At 37.5% G+C, this 23,181-nt stretch overlaps 1 protein-coding gene across 2 annotated transcripts; it reads right to left on the bottom strand.

Annotated features, from left to right (window-relative positions):
- Positions 1–918: 918 nt before the first annotated feature.
- Positions 919–22,540, bottom strand: LOC127450845 (WD repeat domain phosphoinositide-interacting protein 1-like). 2 transcript variants are annotated; one of them, XM_051715255.1, is made up of 13 exons: positions 22,184–22,540; positions 19,162–19,244; positions 9,229–9,395; positions 8,993–9,089; positions 8,765–8,862; positions 8,525–8,617; positions 7,162–7,232; positions 6,903–7,010; positions 6,240–6,404; positions 6,041–6,148; positions 4,165–4,289; positions 3,985–4,085; positions 919–1,524 (listed from the first exon to the last, which is right to left on the bottom strand). In XM_051715255.1, the coding sequence occupies exons 1-13, from the start codon at positions 22,258–22,260 to the stop codon at positions 1,474–1,476; spliced, it is 1,344 nt and encodes a 447-aa protein (XP_051571215.1). In that variant the 5' UTR covers positions 22,261–22,540; the 3' UTR covers positions 919–1,473. The 2 variants fall into 2 exon arrangements, with proteins under 2 accessions (XP_051571215.1, XP_051571214.1); XM_051715254.1 differs by having other exon boundaries at positions 9,229–9,398.
- Between the last annotated feature and the right edge of the window lie 641 nt (positions 22,541–23,181).

Below are 23,181 nucleotides of genomic sequence, written 5' to 3' on the forward strand. Positions count from 1 at the left end.
ATTTTTGAAGTACAAATATTCCATGCAGTCTCTCAATTAAGAGGTCATAAAAACTACATGCAATGAATTGGCAAAGTGCTGTTTATAAATATTTTAGATGGAATTGAGAATGGCATAGTACCGAACATGTTAACTTTCTGAATATATCTCATGTCAACTACCCATAGCCATACATCCTACAGTATGTCATTCTTTCTCCACTGTCGTTATATTTGTGTCAGCCATCTGATTGGCTGTTGATGGTCTGAATACTGGTAGATCAGACAAAGTCTTTTAAGGTCATGAATAGAAGCTGAAGGGTTCGGTAACTGTCCGTGTTTTTGTGATTGTTCAAAGCCACCAATCTACACATAATTAAACAGTATTTGTAAGATAAGATATAGATTTCTATACTAAATAAAGTCATGCTTACTCAATACAAGGTCATCAAGAGGATTCTACATTTTTAACCAACTGTCTATTGAATTGATGCAAAATAAATAAACCAATTTTAATGAGACTTGAGTTTCTGGGCCTGTATCACTGACATTGGCAGTTATTTTGCCATGGATTGTGTTGCAGAATGGTTCTTTCAATTAGACTATTAAAATAATTTACTCACTCTCATGTTATTCCAAACCCATATGACTTTCTTTCTTCCGTGGAATACAAAAGGAGATGTTAAGTAAAATGACGGCCTCAATCACCATTCAGATTCATTGCATCTTTTTTCCATGCAATGAAAGTGACTGAGGCTAACACTCTGCCTAACATCTCCTTTTTGGTTTAATGAATGAAACAAACAACATTCGGGTTTGTAAATGTTAACAGAATTTTCCTTTTTGGGTGAATTATCCCTTAAAAACTAACTTTACAAATGCTTTCCATTTGCTGCAAATAATCAGTATGATTACTGAAAAGACCACAGGAGCCAGGAGATGCTATGTATAATTTCATTCCTAATATATTTCCTACATATTCATTTCTTTTTTTATATCTTTTGGTCTTGAGCAATCCAGCAAAATACTTTGCACTCTTACAAGTAATATCATAGGCACATACATACAAAACATCCCGCTGTATTAGTATTCAGGAAGATGGTAACATGTAAACATATTAAGAATCAATACAGCAAAAACACATATGTAAAAAAAAGTAATTCCTCTCCTCTTATGATTCAATGATGGTGTTATAAATTAAAATAATAAACTGCTACATTACTACGACTTAACTAATACAATATGTCTTACGTAACTATAACAATATGTGGTTATATTTCAGTCATGCACCTCATGTATAACACACCCTTCAGGGGATTGAGTGACAACGACCCAAATCCCTGATCAACAGAAATCAAGATATCATTTCAACCGTTCCGTTTATAATTTAGCACCCTGAAGTTAGTTTTTTATTTTTTTATTTCTTTGTTTGTCCTTGGTCATGCACTGAGGATCCTCCTGTGACTGTTGTTGCCTCCACCTGTCCTCTACCCTCTCACGGACGTCTCCCTTTGCCTCGCCCAGATCCATCACGGCACCAATTTATCTACCGGAAACCAAAACAGAGCTTTATTGTTCCCTCAGCCATGGGTGTGTTATAGACAGATACAGATTCCAACAGGAGCTTACTGAGAACATGTCTTACCCATACAATTTGTGTAAGACACAATGACATTTTTGCATTATAGTAACACAATGATTGCAATAATGACATTAAAAGGCATATTATTGGAATAACAATTTCATCAAGTTAGCTGATAGTTCAAAATGATATGTTATGAATGATGAAATCCCTCTGATATCAGAGTTCTGAGATCCATATTAAGCTATTCATAAGGCCATGTTAATATAATGAACTCCAATAAATCACTGTTAATTGCTCTCTCAAAACAAGTGAGGAAGTGTTAGTGGCAACAAGGCCTTTTGGACAATGATACGTATAATCCAGTGCTCCACCAAGTGGAGGTAATTGAACACTGCACCAAAGTATATGACAGAAAAAAAAAGCTTTATTCCTGCAGCCAGCTGCAAGAAACACCTTAAAGAAATAGTTCACCTAAAAATGGCACCCTCATGCCATCCCAAATGTGTATGACTTTCTTTCTTCTGCAGAACTCAAACGAAAATCTTTAGAAGAATATCTCCACTCTGTAGGTCCAATGCAAGTTAATGGTGACCAGAATTTTGAAACTCCAAAAAGCACATAAAGGCAGCATAAAAGTAATCCATATGACTCCAGTGCTTAGATCTCTATCTTTATGAGGATGCATAAATGATGAGAGAATTTAAATTTTTGGGTGAACTATTCCTTCAAGAAACAATTAAACTACAACCTTGGTGACAATATGCTTACAATTAAAGGGATAGTTCACCCAAAAATGAAAATTCTCTCATTATTTACTCACCCTCATGATATCCCAGGTGTGTATGACTTTCTTTCTTCACCAGAACACATTTGAAGAAAAATAGAAAAAAATTCTTAGAAAAAACAGGTGTTAAATTAACGTCTTCTAAAGCGACACTATTGTTTTTGGTGTGAAAAAGATAAATGTTTAAGTACTTTTTTAAACTCTAAATCGAAACTTCAGTGATATGCACGTGTGACGTAATTGCAACGGTATTTGAAACATGTGAGAACTGAGGCACGTGACTCACAGCCGGAAGAGCAGCGCTGTTTACAAGTGAGGAGGAGGAACACTGTACAGTAGCTTGGTTGGTTTTGGTTTAGATCTGCATTTATCAGTTTCTTTACTCACAATGGTGCGTTTCTGTGCTCATAATGGATGTCTCAACTGAGTGGAGAACGTGAGATTACGTATGTATTATGGAAATGCGAATACGTCACACGAGAGACCGCTTGGACTCAAAGCGATGGTTTATAGTTAAAAAGCACTTAAATATTGATCTTTGTTCAAAACAAAAGTGATCGTGTCACTTTAGAAGACATTAATTTAATCGCTGGAGTCATATCAATGACGTTTATGCTGACTGTCTGTGATTTTTGGAGCTTCAAAAGAGAAATCTCCATTCACTTGCATTTTAAGGACCTACTGAGCAGAGATATTTTTCTATTTTTCTTCAAATGTGTTCTGGTGAAGACAGAAAGTCATGTACACCTGGGATATCATGAGCGTGAGTAAATAATGAGAGAATTTTCATTTTTGGGTGAACTATCCCTTTAAGGGGCTTACAACTGGACCCTGGTTCCTACTTTTGATCTTGCAATCTTTCCCATCACAAATTGTTTTTCTTCATTAAAATCCAATCAATCTGTTGACACTTTGTTTAGAACATAAAGGATGTTCGAACAGAAATGCTTTACAATGTGTGTGTTCATAGACAAAAATGTGTGTTTGACATCATGCCATTTAGATTGAAATAGAAAGTGTACAAAATAATAAAAACATTTTCTGCATCAAAATGGTAGACAAACAGCTGTAAAACACACAAATAACTTGGGTGGATTCATTTCATTCTTTGTCCTGTCTGTGCACAAACAAACAAATCAGACACCTTGTGGTCATGGCCATCTCCATGCACATAGGATCTAAAACAAAAATCATTAAACTAAAACTGCAACAGCTGGTTTAGCATCAGAAACTGTGTATTCTTCTGTATCTATACTCAACATCTGTATCAAGCATTAATACATTCCAAGTACAGATTAAATACCACTCAAATCTATCCAAAATAACTTCATATCTCATAGGAGTTATGTTTTGAGTGACATTTTTCAATTTATTTTGTAATCCATAATGGATTTATAAAAGACAACACATGCATCTTCTGGTTAAAACTTAACTGCAAGATTTGGTCCTGGAAAATGCATTTTCATTAACTGCTCCCTATCATCAGACCTAACAGGTGGGTCTTGGTTTTGTTAAATATAGTAAATTACACTTCATTTGAGTGGTTGTGGACAGAGGGACAAGGCAATGCCATGATACACTGGAATGTATCACTGTGTAATCTGGTGTTCAGACGTGGAGAGTTAGCGAATGCTCACGGGAGGAAATTCCGTTTCGTCATCCAGGCAAACAGGCCCTGCTGCAAACTCGTGTTCAGGAATCACCTCACCCTTCTTAGCTCCCCCATCCTCTGAGTACCCTGTGTAGAGAAGATTTAGGTGATCATAAATGTGTGTTTGAGTTTAAATGACTGTTAGTATGTGTATGTTGACATATACCTGTGAGAGTAGCAGTAACAGGTCCAGAGGAGGGGATGGCCACAGTGGCAGCATAAGACTGGCATGGTTGTGGTGGCTCTGTAGGTTCAGATGTCTCCTGCTGCTCCTCGTCTGATCCAAACAACCTGGAGGTCAAAAGCGACATCAGTTTTTTTTGTTTTTTTTTGCTCTCAAGTGTTGCCTAATAGACTGTAAAAGTGGTATCCAGTCTTAAAGGGATAGTTCACCCAAAATGAATGAAAATTCTCTCATCATTTACTCACCCTCCTGCCATCCCAGATGTGTATGAATTTCTTTCTTCAGCAGTGAATGGTGACCAGAACTTTGAAGGTCCAAAAGGGACACTAAGGCAGCATAAAAGTGAAACAAATCAATCTTTAAGTCCTTTTTTACAATAAAACTCCACTTTCACTTGAACATTCTGGTGTGGTAGTAACTTTCACTTTCATAATCAGCCACCTACTGGTTGGGGCTGGTCAAAGGTGGAGACTGAAAGTAAAAAAGGACTTAAATATTGATCTGTTTCTCACCCACACCTATCATATTGCTTAATAAGATATGGATTTAACCATAAGTCATATGGATTACTTTTTTGCTGCCTTTATGTCCTTTTTGGACCTTCTGAGTTCTGGTCACCATTAACTTGCATTGTGTGGACCAACAGAGCTGAAATATTCTTCTAAAAATCTTTATTTGTGTTCAGCAGAAGAAAGAAAGTCATACACATCTGCGATGGCATGAGGGTGAGTAAATAATGAGAGAATTTTCATTTTTGGGTGAACTATCCCTTTAACGAGCTATTTCTACCTCATCTAACTCTATCATTAGTTTTGTTGGTGTAACCTAATGTATTCAGGTTGATTTAGTGATGTTAAATAATATTTTTGACCTGAATAAAACCAGTTAATTTAGATGTTACCACCACATGAAGCTCATTTTTAGGTTAACCTTAACATTACAGCTGTTCCTTCACTAAGATCCACCCCCATTAGTTAATATAGCTTGCTCAGACAAGCTTTACATAGTGTCCCATTGGAAAGCATGTGACATTTCTGCGAACAGAGCAATTTACAGTCAATTGTGCACACAAAGTGGTAAAAATTTAATGGATAATGTTCTTGCATAGGCTGAAAATTAAATGTGACACTGCATTTTTATCTGTTGCAAGAGTGGACCTGGTGCAACTTTACCACTCATAAGGTAGAGAGACAAAATAAAAAAGGAATTAAGTGGAGGGATCCTGCAACAATTTATTATAATTTAAAAGTAACAAAAGTAACCAATGTGTTTCGGCACATAGGCTTTCGTATCAGGGTTTTTTGTTCATTTTAAATTATGATAAAGTTTTTTTTTTTTTTTACCACAAATGTCGCTGGATCCCTCTGCTTCATTACATTTTTATCTGTCATACTTATTTACAAATATTTAAATTATGTAGTAACATAATTAAAAACTTTGCAAAATGATATCACAGTCAATTAAAAAGAAAAAAAGCCTAATCTGATAGCAATTACAACTAATACAATTAGTGTACGTGAACAGAATTGTTCCTAACTTTTCTCAGTATATAGTACTGTGACCTCTTTAGTTACTATCTATGACCTAGACCTCTTTTATGACCTAAATCAATATGTAATTAAGTTATTACCTCTAATTTACTTGAAGCAAACAATTAATTTAGTCCACATAACATACTTCTCAAAATAAAACTTTAGAAAAGTTCTGTAGAATTTTTTTTTAAAACCATCCAAACACATAAGACTTTCATATACTTCTCTGAAAATATGGCAGACAGCAACAGTGGCAAAGTTAGGATTGAACAGTAATGTTTTTAAGGTAAAAAGTAAATTGATTTCTTTAAAAAGTGAAGACTCACCTATGCTTCTGCACCAAAGTACACTCACCCCCATCTTGAGGATCAATGTTATAGATAAATAGCTGCCCGTCAGAGGAGGCTACAAGCAACCGTGGAAGCTTCTGGATTCTGATTGGACAGATTTAAAAAAGTCATGAATTACTGGTTTTATTTTTTCTCAGTAAATATTACATTTATATCTCTAGATTGTAGAACTCACGTTGCCAGGGCACAGACATTCTTCTGACCAGCCATCTGGAGACGGACGGTAGCGAAGGCTCGGTCTTGACTCATCATGCCTGACACCTGTGCTGGGAGGTAACTGCTGGCTGCTGTGAACATCTTTCCTACATATGTTGACCAAGAGGGATTTTCCTCCTCCCCACTGCCAGAGAAACATAAACCCATGGATAAACACTGACAAAGTTTAGCCATGCTGACTCATTTGTTCAGTTGTTTATTTAATCAAATGAATTACATTTGTAGCAAGGCATATTTTCCCAATTCTTAGAAGGTTATTGATGGTTTGTTTTCAAATAATCTATTAATAGGACTTCCACAAATTACCCAACAAAAACATCATATAATCATATATAATAATATTAAACCCAACATGAAAAGAAATTGCCACTCAAATTTATATACACAAAATGTTTTTCAAAATACAAAAACAAACTTGACGCTATTTTAGGTGGTTACATATACATATAGTCCCAACCACTGAAATCCATGCAACATAAAAGAAATAAGAATAATAATCAATTTTTGGAGTGAAATATGCATATAAGGTATTCTAGTGGTTACGACTCCATTAATACTTTAGGTAATTGTTAATGTTGAGTGTGATATACTGTATAGCACGTGTGATATTTACTGTATATACCTTGGGCTATGCTGTTCCAGTTTGAAAATGTGCACTGTCTCTGTATTGCTTGAGGCACAGAGGAACTGAGCATCCGGGCTGAAGGAAAGGGAGCTGATGCTGACATACCTTTGATTGCACAGACACACAGAGGTCAAAAGCGTACACAAAAAAAAGGCTCATCAATGCCACAGTTATTACACAAAAGGCTCCAACTGGCTCTTCATCTTGTGGATGATCAAAGGATAATCACTATCTGCTTTGAAATTGTGCTTCATACCTTTTCATGCCCCGCCGGAACTCGAACAAGCGCAGTCCCTCTGGAATGGAGAACACTCGAATCACAGTGCCCTGTCACAGCACAAAGTCATAGGACAAAACAATGCTCAGAGCTGTGTGTTCATATTTGTGTTTGGGTATGTGGCTTAGAAAGAAAATGTACCCTATTTTTACGACCATCAAGGTTATCATTATGTTCATTATTTTCATTACAATTCCGTGTTGAGTCCAGATATTTTACTTTTCTAATAATTCCCATTATGCTCAAAGGTGATTCTCATTAGATTCTCATTAGTGTGATCCAGTTAGTTTTAATGTATTACAGTAAAAAAATAAATAAATAATACTTCACAGTTTACATAAATAAAGTTCGTTCATCTAGGCTTGCCAGTCATATTTTAAGTATGTATAAGTGGCTGCTTCCCTCACACAGGTGACTACTTGTCCTGTATCCCTCCATCTCCCCATGTCAAGTCATCTCCACCTTTAAATATCATAATATTTACATTTTTAAAATTGTTTTTCTATTCCTTGTTTTAGTCAGATTTTCCATGGGGGGGATCTCAGAGCTCAAGCCTAGTCCTGTGCTCGAGCCCCTCCATTATGGACAGCAAACCAAATCTGTTTACCTTTAAACGCTCCTGGACTATATGAACCAGTGAATTCTTGAATATATTATTAAGGGAATTGGGACCATTAAAATGTCTTTGCATTACAGTGAGAATTTAGAAAGAAAATGTGCTTAATTGTTATAAAAATTTCACAATGCAAGAAATCTTAATTGTCCCAAAAATAGATTTAATTTTCACAAAATACATTTTCTTCTTTCTTTCTATTGATTTTGGGGTGAATATGACCCAGACATTTTCTCCCAATTTGGAATGCCCAATTCCCAGTGTGCTTTTAAGTCCTTGTGGTTGTGTAGTGATTTGCCTCAGTCCAGGTGGCAGAGGACAAATCCCAGTTGCCTCCACATCTGAGACTGTCAACCTGTGCATCTTATCATGTGGCTTGTTGAGTGTGTTGCCATGGAGACATAGTGCGTGTGGAAGCTTCATGCCATCCACTGTGGCATCCATGCTCAACTCACCACACACCCCACTGAGAATGAACCACATTATAGTGACCATGAGGAGTTTACCCCATGTGACTCTACCCTCCCTAGCAACTGGGCCAATTTGGTTGCTTAAGAGAGCTGGCTGGAGTCACTCAGCATGCCCTGGGATTTGAACTAGCAAGCTAGTGAACTCCAGGAGTGGTAGCCAGAGTATTTTACCACTGAGCTACCCAGGCCCCCAACCCGGACATGTTCTTGACAGGTTTTGTGAGAATCACCCGGCTGTCCTATATAAACAGGATCTTACCCGTTCAGAAGCGCTGGCCAGTTTGGTGCCAGAGGCACTGAAGGTGATGGCGGCCAGTGGACTATCGTGGGCTGGAATCATGGTCACAGTGCTCTGCATAGGCAAAGAGAGACACAACGAGGAAGATTTAGCTTGGTGCATTAGGATCAGGCATTTATCATGGGAAATAGATCTCTCATGTACAACAAATAAATGTAGACCAAAGTAACAGCCAAATGAGCAGCTAAACTCTTGCTTTACCAGATTGTTGGCATCGTAGACAATAATTTCTCCGATGGTGTCACTGCCAGGGTATGCCAGGAAAGAGTTCGAATGGTTGATGGAGAGAGCACAGAGACCTAAGGAGACATACTGGTGGTTACACAGGAACCTACAGTATATAGTTTACTAGATTTAGTATTTGTGTAGATCTAATTGTTTTCTAACAACTGGCATATAAATTCAATTATTTCCTCAATCTAGTTTTACCTGATGGGTTGGATGGTGTGCTGAGAAGGGTCTTCAGGAGTTTCATGTCCTTTATATTGTGAATATAAATGGATTCTTCCAGACAAACAACCAGTCTCTGCAGCGGAACAAAACACAGCCAAAGACATTGTGGAGCTAAACAATTAAAGAGCACGCACAAACATTAATCCTTCTTAAGAGCTTTATAATTGATAATTGGCAGGAGCATTCCTGCAGCACAGCTGTGTTGTGTTTACCTGTCTGTTCAGGCGCACTGCAAGAATGTTGTTCGAGTAGCTGTAGTTGCAAATCTCCGTGCCCTTTTTGAAGTGGTAGACATTCATGCGACGTGGCATGGACTGACTCACCACCACCACCAGGCTGCTGGAGAAAAGCCTTTCCACGATGAACACGTCTGGAGTTTCTGCTGAAGGGGCAGCAGGGAGAAGCACACATTAACAGCAACGTACACAAGCTACATACATACACATGCAGTAGTTGTAAGAGCACATTTTAAAGACCTTTTTTTTTTATGGATGGGCAACATTTACAGCACTAGTTCACCTTAAAAGTTACATTTAAAATCCGGTCATCATTAACTTGAATACTGTATGTTCCTGTAGCTTAACTGGTAAAGCATGGCGCTAGCAATACCAAGGCCATGGGTTCAATTCCCAGAGAACACACAAAACTAATAAATATATACAGTATATGCTTTGGATGCACTGTAGGTCACTTTGAATAAAAGCGTCTGCCAAATGCAAAAATGTAACTCATAAAGCATCTTTTTGTGGAGAGACTATTTGCACCAGTTGGTGGCTGGTCTGGAGGAAGCACAGAAAATGAAGACAAACTGTGCCCTAAGTGTAGCTGCAGTGGTGTGGTGTGTAATGACAGTGTGGATGTGCTTCTTCATGCGGACGATCCGGGTTCAATTCCACCTTTTATCTACTTTTTCCTATCCTGCTTCCTGTCTCAATTTGAATATTTCCTTTAATACAACTTATAATAATAAATAAAAATTAATATAAAGGTGTATTTCCTTGCAGTGATTTGGTCACGATAAAGATCAGTAGTGGAGAGAAAGATTTTTTTGTGATTTTCTCTTTTTATTACATTTTTCAAGAAACAAAAAACAAAAATAAACCACAACAAACAACACACAAACAAAAGAACAGATACTGTCAGCACAGCTTATTAATGCTACATGTATTTACATTACATAATAATACCATATAGAAATTACTGAATGAAAAACACTTTACAGTGTTAAAAGAATATGTCTTACTGCTCAGTGAGATAATCACAAATAGATTTTGAAACCCTTAACCAGGCCTGCACTGTTCTGGGCCTGGCTTTGTTAAGCCTGGCTGTTGAGCATTCCATATTAACTATTTATTGCATATTCAGTAATCACAGTCTTGTTATACCTGCATTAGTACCCCACCAAAGTTCAAATATTGTCTTCTTTGCTGCAGTAAAGCCTGAAAAAAAGAATCCTTTTGTCCACTGATCCAAGATTCAAAGAAGAATTTCTTTATTAAGAAGACACAGGTAGGGATCCGGAATAATAGTAGACCCAAGCATTTCATCTAAAGTACAACAAACTTGATTCCAGAAATTATTTATAACTAAACATTCCCAAAACATATGATATACTGTGCTAACTGCAGCATTTTGGCATAAAGTACAGTTAGGATTGGATGTTAAACCCATTCTGTATCATCTGTATGGTGTAGCATAAGCTCTATGAATGGTTTTAAAATGGATAAGCTGGTGACTCCAATTTCTAGATGTTTCACTTAAGTTTGACCATACCGTATGCCAATCAGTACAACGGCCAACCTTTTGTAACTCCTTTTCCCAAACAATCTCAATTGGCAGACATTTGCATTGTGCTTCTGAAAGGTGTACATTTTGGAAACCAGGCCTCTAGAACTTTTAACACGATCAAACCATGCCAACATAGGATGAGAAGTTAGTGATGTGTTCCATGGAACTCCATATGCTTTCATGGCTGATCTCAATCTCAAATAAAGAAAAAAAGAGAAACCAGGGAGGTCAAACATAATGTGAATCATGAAATGAGCATAATCCATCTTTGCTGAATATGTCTCCTAATGTATGAATTCCCTTGGAGACCCAGAGTGAAGGTGTTAAAGGTTTATTCCCTGTCAGTATATTAGTATTATTCTACAATGGAGAAAGTTTATGAAATTTAGGTACATTTCCAAACATTTTTCTGCCTTTTTCCACACTGCAAGACAATTAAAAATTAACCCCAATTCAACTTTAAGTTTTCTGTGCTTTAAATCTATGTGTGGAAGATCTTGTAATCTATTAAATTGTGCTACTGAAGGCTCTATACATCTCCAGGGTACCTTAGAGTCATCGTCCATCCAAACACTCAAAGCTCTCAGTTGAAACACCCAGAAGTAAAAATTTAAGTTGGGGACAGACAACCCTCCCTTCAGTTTGGGGCACTGCAAAACAGTTCGTTAGCTTGTTTACCACTCCATATGAACTTAGAAATCATAGACTGGGTCTGTTCAAGTAACTTAGGAGGAGGAGATGTTGTAACAAGAAGTTACTGCCAGGAAGAATGTTCATCTTAACAACAGAGTCCCTTCCTTGTAAAGAGATTGGAAGAGTATTCCAACGCTGTACATCTTCTTTAATTTTTTGAGAGATTTCCCCACAATTTTTTTTAACATTTCTGACAACTTTGAGAATATTTTAATTCCTAGATAAGAGATAAAATTACTAGTGGGAACGGATGGAGGATATTGGACATTATGAGCAGCTAAATTCAAGGGGAGTAGTGTAGATTTGTGCCAGTTTATTTTATAACCTGCTAAATTTTTGAAGTCATTAAACAATGATAATACTTGCAGTACTGAATCCTTAACATTGGAGAGGAACAGAAGGATGCCATCTGCATAAAGAGAAATGGAATGTTTGGAGCCATGAACAACAATGGGGTATATAGATATATGCTCTCTTATGGCTTGTGCAAGGGGCTCTAATGATAATGTAAATAATAATGGTGAGAGAGGACAGCCTTGTCTTGTTCTCCTCTTCAACTGAAAAGATGAAGACTGACACATACCTGTGACTGCAGATGCCAGGGGAGCTTCGTATAAGGTTTATATCATAGACATACAGTTTGGGCCAAATCCTAAATGTTTCATTACTGTCCATAAATATGGCCAATCCAACCTGTCAAAAGACTTTTCGGCATCTAACGAGAGTACTGCGCAGTCTTCTGAGAATGATTCTGCCAAATCAACAATATGCAACAATCTGCAAACATTATCCGCAGCCAATTGCCCCTAATAAAGCCTGTCTGGTCGTAAAGGATTAATGAATTAATCAATTACCTTATCCAAGCATATTCCAAGAACTATGGCATATAATTTAGCATCCCCACAGGTCAATGAAATGGGGTGGTAACTGGAACATTCCAGGGGATCCTTTCCATCTTTTAACAATAATGTTATAATGGCAGTCTTCTGATCCCTATAAAGTGTTTTATTCTCTAAAGCACAATTAATAGATCCTAATATTAAATCTCCTACTATGTCCCACAAAGCTAAATAAAGCTCTGGAGGAATTCCATCAGAGCCAGGTGATTTACCCCTTTGAAGAGACTCTACTGCTGTCTTTAGCTCATCAAGCTTTAAATGCTCTTCCAAAAAATCTATATCGATGGGCTGTAACTTTGATAAGATTATGCTATTAAGAAATGTTTGACATTCATGTAAATCCAGAACATTATCAGAAGCGTACAGATTCTTGTAAAAATTACAGAATACCTGATTAATTTCTTTGGGGGTCTGTTATAATTTCACCCTCACTATTTCTAATGGCATTTATTGAAGATTTTGCTTCATTTTGTTTTAATTTCCATGCTAACAATCAGCTAGGCCTGTCTCCCTGAAAATAATATTTCTGTTTAGTTCTATGTAAAATGAATTCAGCCTTTTGCAGAGACAGAGAATTGTATTCTCCCCTTAAAGTGGATAAGACATTAGCTCTTTGAACTTTGAACTGTTCCTTCTGTTGCCTCTCCAAAGCTTCAACCTCTTGTTCAATCTCTGCCAATCTCCTAGTTCTTGACACTTTTAACTTTGAGGAAAAAGCAATACAGACCCCTCTTATAAAACACTTGCATGTCTCCCATAATATTTGTGGATTGTTACATTGTGAACTATTGATCTCCAAGAACTCTTTAGTCTGTTGTTTAATTTGCGTCATAAATTCTGAGTTCGTCAGGAGACTAACATTAAATCACCCCCTGTGATTGGAGGCAGGGGCAAAGGGAATAATATTGCTAAGTATCGGGGAGTGGTCTGAAATAAGGATGGGCAACATATTTATATAAGGGATATTATTAATCAGAAATGGTGAGACAAATATGTAATCAATTCTAGAAGATGTATGATGTCGGGCTGAATAAAAAGAGAAGTCTTTAACATTATTGTTTCTAATGTGCCATAAATCCACTATATTTAAATTTGATATAAAATGTTTTCAGCGCAAAGAGCTCTGAACCCAATTGAACTATCCAACACTGGGTCTAAAAAGGAGTTGAAGTCACCTTCTATAAAAAGAGAAGTGTCAGGACATTTTTGTAAACTTTTTTCGACTGACATAAGAAATGACAAGTCAAATTCATTTGGGGCATATATACAGGTGCATCTCAATAAATTAGAATTTCATGGAAAAGTTAATTTATTTCAGTAATTCAACTCAAATTGTGAAACTCGTGTATTAAATAAATTCAGTGCACACAGACTGAAGTAGTTTAAGTCTTTGGTTCTTTTAATTGTGATGATTTTGGCTCACATTTAACAAAAACCCATCAATTCACTATCTCAAAAAATTAGAATACATCATAAGACCAATAAAAAAACAATTTTTAGTGAATTGTTGGCCTTCTGGAAATTATGTTCATTTACTGTATATGTACTCAATACTCGGTAGGGGCTCCTTTTGCTTTAATTACTGCCTCAATTCGGCATGGCATAGAGGTGATCAGTTTGTGGCACTGTTGAGGTGGTATGGAAGCCCAGGTTTCTTTGACAGTGGCCTTCAGTTCATCTGCATTTTTTGGTCTCTTGTTTCTCATTTTCCTCTTGACAATACCCCATAGATTCTCTATGGGGTTCAGGTCTGGTGAGTTTGCTGGCCAGTCAAGCACACCAACACCATGGTCATTTAACCAACTTTTGGTGCTTTTGGCAGTGTGGGCAGGTGCCAAATCCTGCTGGAAAATGAAATCAGCATCTTTAAAAAGCTGGTCAGCAGAAGCAAGCATGAAGTGCTCCAAAATTACTTGGTAAACGGGTGCAGTGACTTTGGTTTTCAAAAAACACAATGGACCAACACCAGCAGATGACATTGCACCCCAAATCATCACAGACTGTGGAAACTTAACACTGGACCTCAAGCAAATTGGGCTATGAGCTTCTCCACCCTTCCTCCAGACTCTAGGACCTTGGTTTTCAAATGAAATACAAAACTTGCTCTCATCTGAAAAGAGGACTTTGGACCACTGGGCAACAGTCCAGTTCTTCTTCTCCTTAGCCCAGGTAAGACGCCTCTGATGTTGTCTGTGGTTCAGGAGTGGCTTAACAAGAGGAATACAACAACTGTAGCCAAATTTCTTGACACATCTGTGTGTGGTGGCTCTTGATGCCTTGACCCCAGCCTCAGTCCATTCCTTGTGAAGTTCACCCAAATTCTTGAATCGATTTTGCTTGACAATCCTCATTAGGCTGCGGTTCTCTCGGTTGGTTGTGCATCTTTTTCTTCCACACTTTTTCCTTTCACTCAACTTTCTGTTAACATGCTTGGATACAGCACTCTGTGAACAGCCAGCTTCTTTGGCAATGAATGTTTGTGGCTTACCCTCCTTGTGAAGGGTGTCAATGATTGTCTTCTGGACATCTGTCAGATCAGCAGTCTTCCCCATGATTGTGTAGCCTAGTGAACCAAACTGAGAGACCATTTTGAAGGCTCAGGAAACCTTTGCTGGTGTTTTGAGTTGATTAGCTGATTGGCATGTCACCATATTCTAATTTTTTGAGATAGTGAATTGATGGGTTTTTGTTAAATGTGAGCCAAAATCATCACAATTAAAAGAACCAAAGACTTAAACTACTTCAGTCTGTGTGCACTGAATTTATTTAATACACGAGTTTCACAATTTGAGTTGAATTACTGAAATAAATGAACTTTTCCACGACATTCTAATTTATTGAGATGCTCCTGTAGAAGCCAAAAGCAACTTTGTGTTGTTAATATTAATAAGAACACATACACATCTCCCATATACCACATTCTCCATGTTATCAAAAGACATCTGTAACTTCCTGTCTACTTAAATCAAAACTCCCTTTGTTTTAGTATCTGCACATGATTGTGCCAACACTTTGACACGTCTGTTTTGAAAGCGATGAACATCAATGGACTTTAAATGCATTTCTTGGATTAATGCTATGGATACACCTTTACGGTGTAAAAATTCCAAGCATCTAGTGCGTTTGATAGGGGAATTCAACACTTGTATATTCCAGTTAATTACATAGAGCCCCGCCATTCAAATAGTTAGGATATTGGATTTTACTCCATGCGAGAAGACATTGTATGTGGTATTTAACATCCTAGTCAAATGAACAATTGTGCTGACAGCTATAACAATTTACACTAAATTAACCAGCTGCCAGGGCAGGTTTCACGACCCTAAGGCTAGGAAAAAAATATATATAATTATCACGAGCCGTGACTGTTTAGATGGCAATGCAATCAACTAAAGTTCCTCATTCCCTAACATCTTAACATCTCGTACCTCACAGTAGCCTACATAAGCATATGTAATGTAAAACAACTTAATCAAATAAACAGTAAAACCTTTATGGCATCCAAGCAGTCTGCTTCAATATGTGACCGCAGCGAAACATCAGTCCTCGGGAAATAAAAGAATTGATCATCTCAGGCCCAGCATCTTCCCAGGAGCTGCGCTGAGTTTCTGTCAGTGATGCAGCTCCTGATGACTTCGTTAATGGAGTTGCTGGTGTTTCCATAGTGTTGAGGAACTTCTCTGCTTCTTGTGGAAACTTGAAGTTGAAAGTGTTACCTCGATGTGTCAGTTTTAGCTCAGCTGGGTAAATGAGAAAAGGCTTGAGACCAAGGGCAATCATCTTCCTCCGAATCTGGTTGCATTCCATCCGCTTTCTCGCCATATCGTTACTGAAATCAGGAAAAAAGGACAGGATCCGCTCTTTGTGCTACACAGGATAAGCATCCCTCGCATCTTTTAGAATGGCCTGACGATCCATTTAGTGAAGAATCTTAAAAATCAAGGTACGTGAATGCGAAGTGTCAGTTTCCCTCCTGTTGTAAAGGTGATGTGCTCTCTCAATTTTAATCCCGTGGCCAGCCAGAGAAGGGATCTATATAGGTAGGCACGCCTTGAGAAACCCAGTCGGATCTGAGCCCTCTTCGGATTCTGGTAAACCCACTAACTTCAAGTTGGAGCGGCGGCTCCCATCTTCCACCTCTTCCATTTTTGTGGAAAGAGATACGATCTGTCGATCTTCCTCAATTTATGGACTTTATAGGGGTTTGAGGACGAGCCTAAAACCCTACACACACACAAACACATCGCTGAACGAGGTCACTTGACTCCAGGAGTGGAGAGAAAGATTTGATCTGGGCAAAATTAACCATGATTTTACTATGGAAATATAACCATGTTTTTTGGCAGAAGCCATAGTTTATTGCAATTAACCATGGCATTACTACAGTAATATGGTGTTTATATAGTAACCATGTTTAAGTGTATGGTTACTATGATTTTACTACAAAATACCATGGTGTTGTATTTTAGTATGGTTACTGTAATAAAACCATTGTTAATTATTGTAAGGGAAGGTTAGGTTTAGGGATTGGTGTAGGGTGCCTGTGGGACTGCAGTGATGCCCCTATCCTGGATCTTAGTATTTAATTTGAGGTGCAAATAGCATCTAACGCTATTTGCATATAGTGCAAAGAAGATACTTTTTGTTGTTATTTACACTTAGTGCAAATAGCTTCTGCCTTTTTTGTGATTTTTGAAGCTTGAAGGTAGAAATCACTGCCCACTTTCACTGTGTGGAAAAGATTAACATGAACATTCTGTTCAACATAAGAAATTAAAATATGCACGAAATGAGGGTGAGTAAAAGATTTTCTTTTTTCTTTTTTTTTTTACATTTCATCAGAATTCATCAGAATTTTCATTTTTGGGTAAACTATCCCTTTAAACACTGTTTATCTTTACATTGCACCATAATATAAAGAATATTTTGACCTTAAGATGTAATTCAACAGACTAGTTTTTCTCTTTAGTCTTCAGCTGTTTCACCTGCCAAAGATCTTTCAATTACTTTGTTGTGGATAGCAGACATACCCTCAAAGCATAAGGCATTGCCACTGTGTAAAGTAAATCAGCAGGATGTTTTAACCTCATCAAAACAGACAGGACAACTTTAGGGCCTTTAGGGTAAGTTTATCACAAAAACAGATGCTCACACCACAACCTACTTGTGAGAGACAACCACAAATGCTGGCACTCCAATGTAAAATTTGTCCTTATTTCCTTCTCGGCCAAAGTTGGTAAAATACCAAGGAAATGAGTTGGCATTTTCAAGTATTTGTTGTGTGACTCGTTAGAAAATTAGAGAGTGGTTACACCCTATGATGACTACATTATGTGGCACAAGATGCTTTCTCCTATTGCATATTAGTTTTGTAGACAACCATACTTGCCATATATATATATATATCACACACACATATATATATATATATATATATATCACACACATATATATATATATATATATATATATATATATATATACACTATATTGCCAAAAGTATTCGCTCATCTGCCTTGAGACGCATATGAACTTAAGTGACATCCCATTCTTAATCCATAGGGTTTAATATGACGTCGGCCCACCCTTTGCAGCTATAACAGCTTCAACTCTTCTGGGAAGGCTTTCCACAAGGTTTAGGAGTGTGTTTATGGGAATTTTTGACCATTCTTCCAGAAGCGCATTTGTGAGGTCAGACACTGATGTTGGACGAGAAGTCCTGGCTCGCAGTCTTCGCTCTAATTCAACCCAAAGGTGCTCTGTCGGGTTGAGGTCAGGACTCTGTGCAGGCCAGTCAAGTTCTTCCACACCAAACTCGCTCATCCATGTCTTTATGGACCTTGCTTTGTGCACTGGTGCGCAGTCATGTTGGAACAGGAAGGGGCCATCCCCAAACTGTTCCCACAAAGTTGGGAGCATGGAATTGTCCAAAATCTCTTGGTATGCTGAAGCATTCAGAGTTCCTTTCACTGGAACTAAGGGGCCAAGCCCAGCTCCTGAAAAACAACCCCACACCATAATCCCCCCTCCACCAAACTTCACAGTTGGCAGAATGCAGTCAGACAAGTACCGTTCTCCTGGCAACCGCCAAACCCAGACTCGTCAATCAGATTGCCAGATGGAGAAGCGTGATTTGTCACTCCAGAGAACGCGTCTCCACTGCTCTAGAGTCCAGTGGCGGCGTGCTTTACACCACTGCATCCGACGCTTTGCATTGCACTTGGTGATGTATGGTTTGGATGCAGCTGCTCGGCCATGGAAACCCATTCCATGAAGCTCTCTACGCACTGTTCTCGAGCTAATCTGAAGGCCACATGAACTTTGGAGGTCTGTAGCGATTGACTCTGCAGAAAGTTGGCGACCTCTGCGCACTATGCGCCTCAGCATCCGCTGACCCCGCTCTGTCATTTTACGTGGCCTACCACTTCGTGGATGAGTTGCTGTCATTCCCAATCGCTTCCACTTTGTTATAATACCACTGACAGTTGACTGTGGAATATTTAGTAGTGAAGAAATTTCACGACTGGACTTGTTGCACAGGTGGCATCCTATCATAGTACCACGCTGGAATTCACTGAGCTCCTGAGAGCGGCCCATTCTTTCACAAATGTTTGTAGAAGCAGTCTGCATGCCTAGGTGCTTCATTTTATACACCTGTGGCCATGGAAGTGATTGGAACACCTGATTCAATTATTTGGATGGGTGAGCGAATACTTTTGGCAATATAGTGTATATATATATATATAAAATGGGAGAAGATCTCACCACTCTCATGAATGCAGTCCAGTTTGTCCATTGAGGTCACAGAGAATAGTCTGTATCCAGTTTTGGTGCCCACAGCCAATGACCTGGAGAAACAAAGAGATCTTTGAGAGATGTTGTAGGGTATCTGTTATGTTTTTCTGACCATAAAAGACAGTTTTGACAGTTCATCAGTCATTTCACTTTACAGGTGAAATCTGTATAGAATTTACTTGCAAACACCGTATGAAGCTGAGAAAATGTACACAGAAAAATGCAGAGTTTAGAATGGATACGGCACCTGAAAATACAAACTAATAATATAATACTGATCATTCATTATTAGTAACAGAGCTGTGTGAGTCAAAAGCTGATGCAACATAAAGTGAAGGCAAACACTGATGTAACGGCTGCACAAAATACTCACTGTCATCATGATGACTGTTACTTCTGTTAAGTTTGACAAAACTTACCAAACTTGGTAACACTTTACAATAAGGTTTCATTCGTTAACATTAGTTTATGTGTTAAGTACCATGAACTAACAATGAACAATATATTTTTTACAGCATTTATTACTCTTTGTTAATGTTAGTTAGTAAAAAATACAATTGTTCGTTTTTAGTTCATGTTAGTTCATAGTGCATTAACTAATGTTAACAAATGCACTTTTGATTTTAAAATGTGTTAGTGTACATTGAAATTAACATTAACCGAGATTAATAAATGCTGTAAAAATATCGTTCATTGTTAGTTCATGTTAAGTAATGTTGTTAATAATGTTAAAAAATGGAACCTTATTGTAAAGTGTTACCAAAAACTTAATAAAGCCTTTTTAAAATGATCCTAATACAACAAAGGTCCTGACAAAAGTTAGAAAAGACTATTTATTTGGCTTTAATTTAAACACAACTGTTTAGGTTTGCTATGTAAAGTAAAAAAAAAAAAAAAAAAAAAAGTACTTTTTAAGACCCACATCTGGTTTGCAGGCTTTTCACTCCTCAACACATAGCTGTTCATGTCAGATCCTGTGCTAAGCATGTTTTCTCCACTTTTACTGGAGAACATAAGCATGTCCCCACAATCATTGGCCACAGTGCTGAATCTCAAAACAAAGATTGCTCTGGATGCTCTGTTTACAGCTTTATTTCAATGACTGTCTGACATATGTTGTTAATTTACAAGGTTTAAAGAAGGCCAGTTAGTGCAGTCCTTTGACTTTGCAATAGGACTTTCAAACAGTATCCCCACACCTTTTGACCTATAATTTTCCACACTGAAAAGAAATATTAACCTAAACACCCTAAAAAATCATTTTAAGGGTTAAATCAGGTAAAAATTGTTCCTTAAAGTAACAATTACAGGTTACCACTTTTAACAGTGCATGACTATTCCAGTTGTTTTATTATAATAATAATTATTATTATTTGATAGAGATTGCACTCATAAAAGCTATTTCTATCAATTGAAACATTTTAGAGCTGAGCATACATAGAAAACTGTGTATTCACAGCAAATTTTATTCAAAAATGTCCATGACTTTTTAATATTTTATTAATTTTCAGGACTTTTCAGGACTGGAAATCATAAGTTACAAAATTGATCTTTCGAGGATATTTCCTGGTTTTCCATGACTATGTGAACCCTGTACAGAATTATTTGTAGAATGATTCTAATTCTTTTTTCTCTCTTTGTTTTCTTTGAAAATGTTTCAAAAGGTACACTGTAAACGCAAATGAGTTAGCAGAACTCAAATAATTTAGGCTGTCAGTCACATTTTTTTTATGTTAATAAACTCCAAAGTTAAAGTAAATAGAACTTTCAGGTTTCAATTGTATACTACACATGCATGTTAACTGCTCTTAACGTGAAATATTGAGTAAGCAAACCCATACATTTTAATGACACTTACATTTTATTCATGTAATCTCAACTTAAAAACTTCAAGTAGAGCATGCGAATTGGAAACACAGTGCTTTGATTAGCATTGCAATTGCTCAACGAGTAAAACAATATACTGTAAAGCAATGTTAAATTCTACCTGTCCTGAACCTCAGCTCAAGCTCCACTATTCACTATAACGGTAACCCCCACAAATTCAACATAACAGAAACTCTTCTAAAAAACACAACAAAACATTAAACATTAACAAGTCTCCCTCTTTACATTCATCTTGGACAAAGACACATTAAATAACACTTAATTTCAACATTTACTCTCCCTGTCGAGTGCCATGCAAAGCATGCTGAGAAACAGAAATCCCCTGCCCAGTTTCGGTTACGTTTAAGTTTCTGTAAAAAAAAAAAAAACTAAAAAAAAAAAAACTCAAAAGAAAGAGCAGGTTCTAAATACTCACCAAGGTTAATTTATTTGAACTATTTTGTATGATTTAATTTTCCCTACTCAAAACAATTAATTATTTTGAGCATTTGGGTTTACACTGTACCAATGTGTGCTGTGACTTTAACCACAAGAGAGAGATACATCAGATCACTGGACTATCAGTATCATGTTTTGTGTTTGATTTGCTGTGCTGGAAATGTCAGACAAGTTCTGCACTATTGGGTCATCTTGTCAGGGACAGTGTGGACTGATCAATAGGATCACACAGTCCTGCTTATTCAGGTCTTATGAGGGAAAAAAGCCAAGGTAAACATTCCTTCTCAGTCTCCTCTCTATCAAGAATGGATCAGATCCATATTTTATCTATAGTCTTTAATTGGTTTTTGTTGGGGTTTTTTTTTTTTTTTTTGGAGCTTATCTGTTGATAGTTTATTTTCGTTTAAGGCCGCTTCAACTAACATTGTAGCCTATTGGAAAAACATTGTAAAACAGCACTGAAACAACCCTACTTTACCAATCACCTATGCTGTGTATAACACCGTTATAACACGGTAGCCTCACTAGATATTCATATACGTGTAATAATTCAAATAGACAACAAACAGCGGACAGTCTATCAAGAAGGTTTGTGTTGTGAGGTCAATAGCATCTTATCGCATTCGGGAGATAATGCGAGACTGATCTGCAGATGTGGAGCGCTTACGTGGAGTCTTGGTTGAAAGAAGCGCAGCAGAGCCCCGGCGGGCCGCCAGGACCGTCCGCTCCCTCTGCTGTCTCCATCCCGATTCCCAACGACCTCCTTCCCTCCCTCCGCCCTGGATCGGAGGCCTGGGATCGGTTGGACCTCTTGGAAAAATAGTGGCAAACCGAAAGACCTACTGAAGAAAAACTGGATGGTCCGAACAAAGTGGAAGGACAAAATATACTCCGGTACTTCAACGATCCTCCTGCCTCACATTAATGAATCAAAACGCGAGGTTTCTGTAAATGTACGACTTCAAGCGGAGCATACAGAAACGGTCAACATGAAGCAAAACAAACCCAGCTGATAGTTGTTGCGTCACATCAACGCCACATACCTAGTTGTCGTCCGGCACAGCGCTGATTGGCCAAGTGAACTGAGAAAGACGCTGATTGGCTTTATATGCGGAAGTAAGTAGAAAGGGGGCGGGGTTTGGCTTTGCAAATGTAGCAGTTTACGTTATGCAAAGACAATTTGATATAAGTTCCACGAATAGATATGACAGACTTGCTCACAGCTTTTACTACCTACCAGCAATATTTATCAGTCGTTTGCATGAAAGCGCCACTCAAAGAAACGCCTTAACGACACGTTGTTTTGTAGGGTGTGTGAGGTGCTACAAGTGTTTTTAATACAAATAGAGAGTAAAAAGACGAAATCAGCCAAAGGTTTTTATTAAGGAAACTTATTTATATTTTTATTTGTTGCTTTGTTTTATTAAATGTAAAACTATTGGGGATAGACATTAGCAGCACATTTGGAATTGAAAAATTTGCAATTCTGATGGTCATTGCTCACAATTAGCTCACTGTATGCTACCAAATGTTCACTTATTTTTGTTTATAGAAATGAAATTGATTGAAATATACCCTATCATTCAGGTAATACTGCATGAAAAAGCTGTTGCATAGGCTACCACAGTTGTGGGATCACAAATCCCAATACAGTTCTTATTATAA

This window comes from Myxocyprinus asiaticus, chromosome 13, assembly GCF_019703515.2.
Source record: "Myxocyprinus asiaticus isolate MX2 ecotype Aquarium Trade chromosome 13, UBuf_Myxa_2, whole genome shotgun sequence".
NCBI lineage: Eukaryota > Metazoa > Chordata > Actinopteri > Cypriniformes > Catostomidae > Myxocyprinus > Myxocyprinus asiaticus.

Excerpts from the sequence above, each read along its gene's own strand:
- LOC127450845 (XM_051715254.1), bottom strand. The coding sequence starts at position 22,260 with ATGGAGACAGCAGAGGGAGCGGACGGTCCTGGCGGCCCGCCGGGGCTC. Across the intron at positions 8,863-8,992 it reads CACACCATCCAACCCATCAG|GTCTCTGTGCTCTCTCCATC; the intron begins GTAAAACTAGAT and ends ATGTCTCCTTAG. Across the intron at positions 4,290-6,040 it reads ACTTTGGTGCAGAAGCATAG|GTTGTTTGGATCAGACGAGG; the intron begins GTGAGTCTTCAC and ends TTTGACCTCCAG.